This window comes from Sinocyclocheilus rhinocerous, unplaced genomic scaffold (assembly GCF_001515625.1).
Source record: "Sinocyclocheilus rhinocerous isolate Xijiao unplaced genomic scaffold, SAMN03320098_v1.1 scaffold899, whole genome shotgun sequence".
In the NCBI taxonomy this organism is placed as follows: Eukaryota; Metazoa; Chordata; class Actinopteri; order Cypriniformes; family Cyprinidae; genus Sinocyclocheilus; species Sinocyclocheilus rhinocerous.
Window position 1 is genome coordinate 25094 of NW_015653460.1, and position 8772 is coordinate 33865.

Consider the following 8772-nt stretch of genomic DNA (forward strand, 5'->3'; position numbering starts at 1 on the left):
AACAACGGCTCTGTGTAGTTAATGCTGCTCAATGTGAAAGCACGCAGGTGATGGAGATTTACCGCTGATTACAGAACCGGATTTCTGACAAGATGCGCTTTAAATATCGCATGCGATTTATCGTGCAGCCCTATTTTTGGGTGAACTATACCTTTAAAGAGAGCTCTGCTCGCAGCCTGAGTCAGTGGAAATGAAGCACACATATTCAAACCAAGTTAAAGTTCAACCTTTCTTTTACATTTCAGCTACATATTAAAGAATTCCAAGGACTGTTTGATCACTGAAGTGTCTCTGTGGAACCCCTGTTTAAGAAACAATGAAGGATCTTCTGAGAAGCAGTTGCTGTTATACAGGAGAAACAATAGTGGGATGCAGAACTTCCCTCCAGAACAGAGTCCTTTGTGAGAATTCTATTTTCAATATGCTGCTGTTTAAAATTGGTGAATCCAATGAAAAAAATGTCTTGGAAAAAAAAAAGAAGAAAAAAAATGAATGTGGTTTGTGAATTGTTAAAGGCAGGGTAGGTGATTTGGTTCAAAAAAATTTTTTTTGTTATGCTGGTTGAAAATCTCTTCACATCCCGATAGCAATCACTAAGTTAAGTGGTCTAAATTTATTTATATGTATTTATATCATCTGTGGAGGGCGCATCGCCCAATCAAAATGTTCGCTATCTTGTCTACACTGGATACAGTATACAGATGCGCGTTTGCTTTCTGACACAGTCCACGTGCTTGAGTCTGTCGTCAGGACAAATAGAGTGAAAGAACGTTTGCTTTGACGCATTTGGTTTAAAAAGCTCGTTAGTGTCTTTGTACAGATGAAGGATCCCAGCGTAAGTAACAAGTGGATAATTTATTTTTAATGGCACCCCGGGATAGTGTCAGAGGATTGGTCGGAGCATTTTGTTTTGTAAACGAGGCACAGTGTCATGGAGAGTTCACAAAGAAACATTTGTTGAAAGATGAAGCTGAACTAGATCTGACTGCAGCTGCATCACAAACCATAAGTAAATGATTTCATAATGTTTGTCTGAAAATGACCATTTAATTTGATTATGTTGTCAAAACACTCACATGCAATAGGAGGGGGCATTGATACAGTTTCCTATGCAATCACGTTAGCCAATCATAACAGTGGCCGATTACTGAGAAGCCTTAACGGACACGCCCCTTAAAAACAGGTCGTTTTACACAGAGGGTCAGAATGAGGGCTGAAAATAATAGTTTTTCCACATATTAGTTTTTTTTTGTGCAAAAAAAACTTTATTAACATTATAGGTAAACCTCAGGGAACATATTAAAATACTTTTAAAAAAATCTATGTCATGACCCCTTTAACATTTTTTGGTCATTTATATTTTCCTTCAAATAAATATATCTTATATTATTATTATTATAAACATAAAATTATGAATGTATTTCAAAAAACGGAACCCTCACACTATCCAATATAAATAGTTTTCTCCTTTCTTTAAACCAGATATCTGATTCTGAGACACATTGGTCTGTATTGCACCCCAAAATGATTGTAAAAATAGCCCTACATTTTTGCTGCCAAGAAAATCCAAGAGTGGGTGTGCGATCCTCACCCCGGCAAGACTTTGGCTTCATTCCTGTTGAGCGTGCGGTGCAGGTGCTTGGCACAGATAAGCACAGTGGGCCAGCTAAGGGTGCCTGGCACCAAACAGAACCACATGGTGTGCGGATGCCACGTTCACGCTGGAATGCACACCTACACGCAGCAATTGACTATTAAAGAGCGCCTTTGTCTGAATGAACCGTCCATGCCACCACCGTCAACATGATCAGAGGTCGGTTTAGCTGTTAGCATCCTCTCCATTGTTGCATTACTGCTGGGAGATCTGGGTTGTGGTGGTTAAAAGCAAAAACATCACTGCAGACACATGCTGATTTTGAAGGGAGTGGCTGACATCCTTGCTTCACAAGTAAAAAATGTGTCAAACTGCCCATTTCCTCAGATTTTATTCAATTCAGGACATTCTCATTCAGGAAAAGTGCTTATGAAGGCATATAAGCCATATCCTCCTCCACATTAAAGCCCTTTTATGCAACTAACGGCAGACGTGTTACACCTTAAAGAAGCACAAATGTACATGGCCAGTTAAAAGTTTGAAATAATTATCAACAAGCTCAACAAGGACACATTTATTTTTATAAATAAAGTAAAAACTGTAATATTGTAAAATATTATTACAATTCCAAAAACTGCTTTCTATTTTTAAAAGTGTAATTTATTCCTGTGGTGGCCAAGCTGAATTTTCAGCATCATTACTCCAGTCTTCATTGTCACATGATCCTTCGGAAATCATTCTAATATGGTAATTTGGTGCTCAAGAAAATGTCTTATTATTACCAATGTTGAAACCAGCTGTGCTGCTTCACATTTTTGTGGAAACTGTGATACACTACCATCCAAAATGTTGGGGTAAGATTTATTTTGAGGTAAGACATTTATAAAGTTACAAAAGATTTCGGTTTCAAATAAAGAATCCTACAAAATGTATCATATTTTCCACAAAAAAAATGCAGCAAATTATGCAGCAAAAACTTTCAATATTGATATTAATAAGAACCAAATCAGCATATTGGTGGCGTACTTCCTACTGGGTGAAAGAGGAACAAGGGTTTAGCTGGTATAACCTACAGAGAGATAACAGCTTCATTTACACCTTATGAACTTGTATTATCTTGCACTCTGGGTTTGCATTGTCTGGAATTATTTCCGATGAGCTTGTGATGTAATGTGTCCCCAAAGCAGCAGCTTTGCAGTCTGGATTAAGTTGCAGAAATTACATTACTTCCATACGAAGGATCCAAAACAACACACTACTGTGTTAAATTACACCTTGTCTTTTGTCTAACGCCTTGCATGTTCACCTTGCAAAGACAAAGCAAAATTGTGTGCAAAGTGCAAACGTTTACAAAGGCTCAGGCAAAAGTAAGAGATGTAGACATTCCAGGTGAGATACACATATATACACACCTCTAGATCTACACACACACACACACACATACATATATACATATACATACACACACACATACATACATACATACATAGATATACATACACACACACACACACACACATACGGATATCAATTCAGTTAGTGAACATCTAATAAACTGCCTGCTATTTGAGCAACAGCAGCTAGGATTCTTTTCTGAAGATACAACATCACTTCTAAAAATGATCTTGGCTGGTTTTCAGTGCTGTCGGATATTTACGCCAGCGAGTATGCAGGTAGAGTTTCACATATCAACACTGAAATTTGTGGCAGTTAGTTTCTACTTCCGGCCTTCTAAACCATATCATACTAACTGGATCGAATTTCAGGCTAGTCTAAGACTAAATAGAGGACAAACAAAAATATATTTAGCTCACAAGCCGAAGTAGTTGAGGTTCCCTTACGAAGAAAGCTATATTATTCTACTATAAATCTATTCTTGATTCAGCAAAACTCAGATCAGACTGACATTAAAAAGTAAAGTAAAGTAAATTAAAGTGAAGTTAATTTCATATCCAGCCTGATTTCTTAGTAGGTTAATGAGCTCCAGGCCTAGTTACCCACATCAGTCGGAGAACCCTGCAGATAGGTGCATTTTATAGCTTTTATAGCCTAGATTTTCCATTGTTTGCAGTGGTATATTTAGTATTAGACTAAAGTCCAGCACAGAAGGCTCTAAACGCGCATGTGGCAAACAGGACTATCTTGGTTGCTCCTACCGTTGGCAATGTAAACATCATTTAATTCTCAAGGGACTGTGCAAGGCAGGACTTGTATAAATTTGCATGCATTTGTATGTTTGAGATGATTTCTACAGCACATATCCTATCACATGACACACCTAAAGATGTCTATATGTTAGATGACCTAAACAGTGGATAATATAGCAATTTTTGTCCATTATTTTGATAAGGGTGTTGCCCCTTATATTGACAAAACAGCACCATGTGCGACTGCAACGTAGCGTGCAAGGTACATTTATATGATCGCATAATAAAGTGTTTAAAGACATTTATATTTATCGATCAACTTTCATAATGAATGTGCTATCAAAAAGACACAACGTGACATTTGGATCTGTTTAATGATCGCAGAAACTCACCCATTCCAGGATTCGGATAAATCCCAGTGGCTCTTTCACTGGTCCCAAATCCAGACTAAACCCCGACATGATTTTCTGTAAATGGAGAAATTAAAGATGAAATCCTCAACGTGATTTTGCTGAGCGGAAAAGACGAAGATCACCAAACTGTTGCTAGTTTATTACGTTACCTGCACGATTTCCATGTTTTGGGAGTGTTTTTATATTGACGCTGATAGAAAAGACTTCGATTAATGGATAGTTTCTGAGTTCGTTATTAACAGAAGAAGAAGACACAAGAGAATGACATTCAAGGTTTTCGATAGCGGGAAAACAAGACTTATGTCGACCAACTTGTCAAAGTTTCTACAGTGAGACACGTGATTTCAACTTTCTCTTAAAGTGACATACACGGGTAAATTCACTGCAGTGTTGCCAGATCTCCCAAAAACGTGCACAAAAAACGCACAAATAAGCTGAAGTTTTTTGCTTCTAGTTGATAGTTTGCTTTGCTTCATTGATGTGACTTTTGTAAAATGTTTAATACATATTTAAAAAAATATTAAGGACACAAATTTATGAAACAATATTTTATTAAGTAAGTGTTATAAGTTCACCTAAAGTGTATTTATAATAAACATAAAATTGCTCATGTTTCCTAATTATTATTAATCAATAACAGAAATATATTATAATTATGGGCTATAATTACCGATTTATCCTAAAAAAAAAAAAAAATCCTAATGTTTTCGAAAGTTAAATTGCATTTTACTGGAAACAAAAATGTATTTTCAATTATAATATAATTTTACCAAAATAATTATACTGTGTTTTATACACTTGACCTGGCCGTATAAAATGCAAAAATGAAAGAAAGAAAGAAAGAAAGAAAGAGAGAAAGAAAGAAAGAAAGAAAGAAAGAAAGAAAGAAAGAAAGAAAGAAAGAAAGAAAGAAAGAAAGAAAGAAAGAAAGAAAGAAAGAAAGAAAGAAAAGAAATATCTCTGTTGTGCTACATGCATACAAAAGGTTTAATTATTGTAATAACATCCAGATCTAAATTTTGTGGCAAAATGATTTGAAAAATGTATAACAATTTTTAGATCAGCTGTTAATTTAAGTTCATTTAATTTCTGTTATAATTTGCTGACTTGTATTTGAGTATTTTTTGTCAGATTTTTTAAATACAAATTCTGAGTTTATGTTTAACAATGATAATGCCTGTTTGAAAATGAAAGAAAGAAAGAAAGAAAGAAAGAGAGAAAGAAAGAAAGAAAGAAAGAAAGAAAGAAAGAAAAGAAATATCTCTGTTGTGCTACATGCATACAAAAGGTTTAATTATTGTAATAACATCCAGATCTAAATTTTGTGGCAAAATGATTTGAAAAATGTATAACAATTTTTAGATCAGCTGTTAATTTAAGTTCATTTAATTTCTGTTATAATTTGCTGACTTGTATTTGAGTATTTTTTGTCAGATTTTTTAAATACAAATTCTGAGTTTATGTTTAACAATGATAATGCCTGTTTGTTATTTGAAGGTGTTTAATAAAAATTAAAAGACATGCATGCATACATGAATGCACTGAAGAAAGCAGGGAATAGAAAGGCAGAAATATGTGAATAAAGGGAAACTGTGGCGATTAATAATGAAGTTATTTAGAATGTAGCTCCTACAGATAACAGCTACTAGATTTGGTCGTCATATGGCCAGTGTGTTTAAAGACTTCTATGATGGATTCAATGGGGTAGGAACCTAAGTTGAACCGAAATGCTTTTGTCGGGCGATTATGTGTAAACACTTCCTGTACTGTTGAAACTAGCAAACTCACCCTCCACTGCAGAAGGTAAGACATTTATAACAAACACTTTATGATGTAGTGCCTTACTGCAGTAAACCGCAGATCAGCGGACAAAAGCATCTGAGACAACAGAGTATATCGTGTAAAGTTATTTTAACGGCCCGTGTGTTGGTTATTTAGTAGTAAACCGGTTAGCTAACGTTAGATGCCCATGTGTTTGTGTTCTCACATGGTTTTTGCCAAAATAAAGAACAATGTGAATAAAAACTTTATGGGAAAACTGCTTATTGTGGCCATTGAGAGTTTAGAAAAGTGCATCTATGGAAGTAAATACGACGGGAGTATTATTATACAGCTCATCTAAGAATGACTCGAGTTGAAGTAAAACATGCGTTGTCATTGATTAAAGGGTGGTTCGACCAATCAAATAGACGGTTTAGTCTTAACCCCGCCTTTTATCTCAAAATCGTCCAATCAGTCTAAGGGATGCCGGTGTTTGATTGGTTGTGAACTCCAGTGCTAAGATCGCGCCGCTTACATAGCAAGCTGTTGTTTTTTTGTGCTAACTCACTACATTTAAAGTTGGATAATCTAAGTCTGTTCTTGTTGATTTTGATAGATTTGCATTTCAAAATGTTCCTGACAAGATCAGAGTATGACAGGTAAGATGAAGAATTACCTTTATCTATGCTTTACTCTTTCACTGCTTTGAATGTTCAGTCAATTGTGTTTCATGCTTGTGTTGTCAGTGGCTGCTCATATATCTATATATTTTTAGGATATTTACATATCTCTTTGTAAAAGAATAATTAAAGTAATGTCACACTCTTGTCACACTTTCAGTTTTGTTTTGCTGATATAATAACTGCATTAACTCTACAATGTAGTAAAGTATATTATGATACAGATTTGAATACACTTACTATATCATATATTAACATATTTTTCCATCCTCAGAGGAGTGAACACTTTCTCACCAGAGGGAAGGCTTTTTCAAGTAGAATATGCCATTGAAGCCATCAAGGTACACTTCTTATTAGCAGAATAATATGTCTGAATTTTCTCGGTTTGTAAGAAATTAATTCTAGGGCTAATTTTTTTGGTTTTGTGCGTCTTTCCAGTTGGGATCCACAGCCATTGGCATTCAGACATTGGAGGGAGTGTGTCTCGCTGTGGAGAAGCGAATAACCTCTCCTCTGATGGAGCCCAGCAGCATTGAAAAGATTGTAGAAATTGACACTCATATTGGTAAGAAAAATGCTTAAAATAACATATTTTCCATGTGGATAAGTATAATAAAACTAGTTGTGAATGATCATGTTCATTTGTCAATACAGGCTGTGCCATGAGTGGCTTAATAGCTGATGCAAAGACACTTATTGACAAAGCAAGAGTGGAAACACAGGTCAGTGAACAGTTTCTTCAAAATCTGTATTGTCACTGCTATGATTAGTCAATGGGTCTCATTCATAAATACAGTGTTCTTACACCAAATGCCATATATTTTAAGCATTCTTGTGTTTCTGCAGAACCATTGGTTTACCTACAATGAGACGATGACGGTGGAGAGCGTAACACAGGCTGTGTCTAACCTCGCTCTGCAGTTTGGAGAGGAGGACGCTGACCCTGGCGCTATGGTATGACCGTCTTGCTAACATTTTATTGCATTTTTCAGTTCTCTCCAGGACAGTTGTCTCTGGTTGTAGTTTGATTACAAATATCCACCTTTTCCATCTTTAGAGCCGTCCTTTTGGTGTCGCTCTGCTTTTCGGAGGTGTTGATGAGAAAGGACCTCAGCTGTAAGTACACTTTCTTTGTCTTTAGTACTGTTTGTAGTATTTAGCTATCAAAATATACAGCAATTTGTTTACATAGGTATTTAAACATTTTTATAATTTTGACAGGGCTTAAAGTTCTCCGGCACCGTGCCGGATCTCCAGCGTGCGCTGGGAAAACTCACTTGATTTTTAACGTAAATCATTTAAACCAATGCCAACACAGGAGAATCCATGAACATTTCTAAATATGCGATTTATTGTACATTGCGATTTCAAAATAAAAGTTTCTGACTTTGCATGTGGCCAAATATTAAAATTACATGGATTTAAACGTTGAATCACATGAAACATTACCAGGCCGTTGGCGCCCTCTGCAGGTACTTGTTATAAATATAGGCATATTACATTATGTATTTAACAGTGTTGTTCAGTAAAACCATGTACTTGGTTTTGATACTTTATTTGAGGCCAATTATTATTGCATCATCGCTACTTTATATATAAATATAGTTATATTAAAGCCTGTTTTTCCACTTAGTTCTATTTGTATTACTAAAAAATATCAGATTACTCACTTGTCAAAATAATCAGTAGATTACTTGATTAGCAAAATAATTAGTTAAGCATTAGATTAGTTAAAACATTTCAAAATACAACTGCATTGGTTTACTTTTTGTGATTAAAAGACAAATATTTTGTCATTTGAAAATTTCTTAAAGTATTAAAACATTGTCACGTTCTAGTGAACCAAGTATCTGCATTTTGTCTCACCTTGTGAGCTAAGTGTATTGTCACACCCCTAGTGTCTATGAGCGTGATAAAGCTCATAATTTTCCAAGTGTATGAAACTAACATTACTAGCCAATCAGAAGTTTTTGCTCTTATAAACACGAGACACGCATAATAGTATCCAATTGCAGAGTCGCAGCTGATGAATGGAAAAGAAGCCTGGGTCACGAGCGCGACACATTGAAAAAGCTGCGAGGCACAATTATCAAAGATTTCTATCTAGCGTAATCTATATTTGCATAGAAAAGCTATTAAAAAAGCAGCGGAGCTTTGTAAACAGCTCAGAGTAATCA

At 35.4% G+C, this 8772-nt stretch overlaps 2 protein-coding genes across 2 annotated transcripts in view; one reads left to right on the plus strand and one right to left on the minus strand.

Moving 5' to 3' along the window:
* The window catches only part of LOC107715783 (synaptophysin-like protein 1), an 11759-nt gene extending 7247 nt beyond the window's left edge, over positions 1 to 4512 (minus strand). Inside the window, exons 1-2 of the mRNA XM_016521975.1 lie at positions 4304 to 4512; positions 4134 to 4208 (exon numbers count right to left, since the gene is read on the minus strand). Of these exons, the coding sequence (XP_016377461.1) occupies positions 4134 to 4208; positions 4304 to 4318 (90 nt within the window). The 5' untranslated portion in view covers positions 4319 to 4512. The remainder of the gene's footprint in view (positions 1 to 4133; positions 4209 to 4303) is intronic.
* A 1342-nt stretch (positions 4513 to 5854) lies between these two features.
* The window catches only part of psma5 (proteasome 20S subunit alpha 5), a 6863-nt gene continuing 3945 nt past the window's right edge, over positions 5855 to 8772 (plus strand). The window contains exons 1-7 of the mRNA XM_016521968.1: positions 5855 to 5957; positions 6532 to 6574; positions 6870 to 6936; positions 7034 to 7160; positions 7250 to 7317; positions 7442 to 7549; positions 7653 to 7711. Of these exons, the coding sequence (XP_016377454.1) occupies positions 6546 to 6574; positions 6870 to 6936; positions 7034 to 7160; positions 7250 to 7317; positions 7442 to 7549; positions 7653 to 7711 (458 nt within the window). The 5' untranslated portion in view covers positions 5855 to 5957; positions 6532 to 6545. The remainder of the gene's footprint in view (positions 5958 to 6531; positions 6575 to 6869; positions 6937 to 7033; positions 7161 to 7249; positions 7318 to 7441; positions 7550 to 7652; positions 7712 to 8772) is intronic.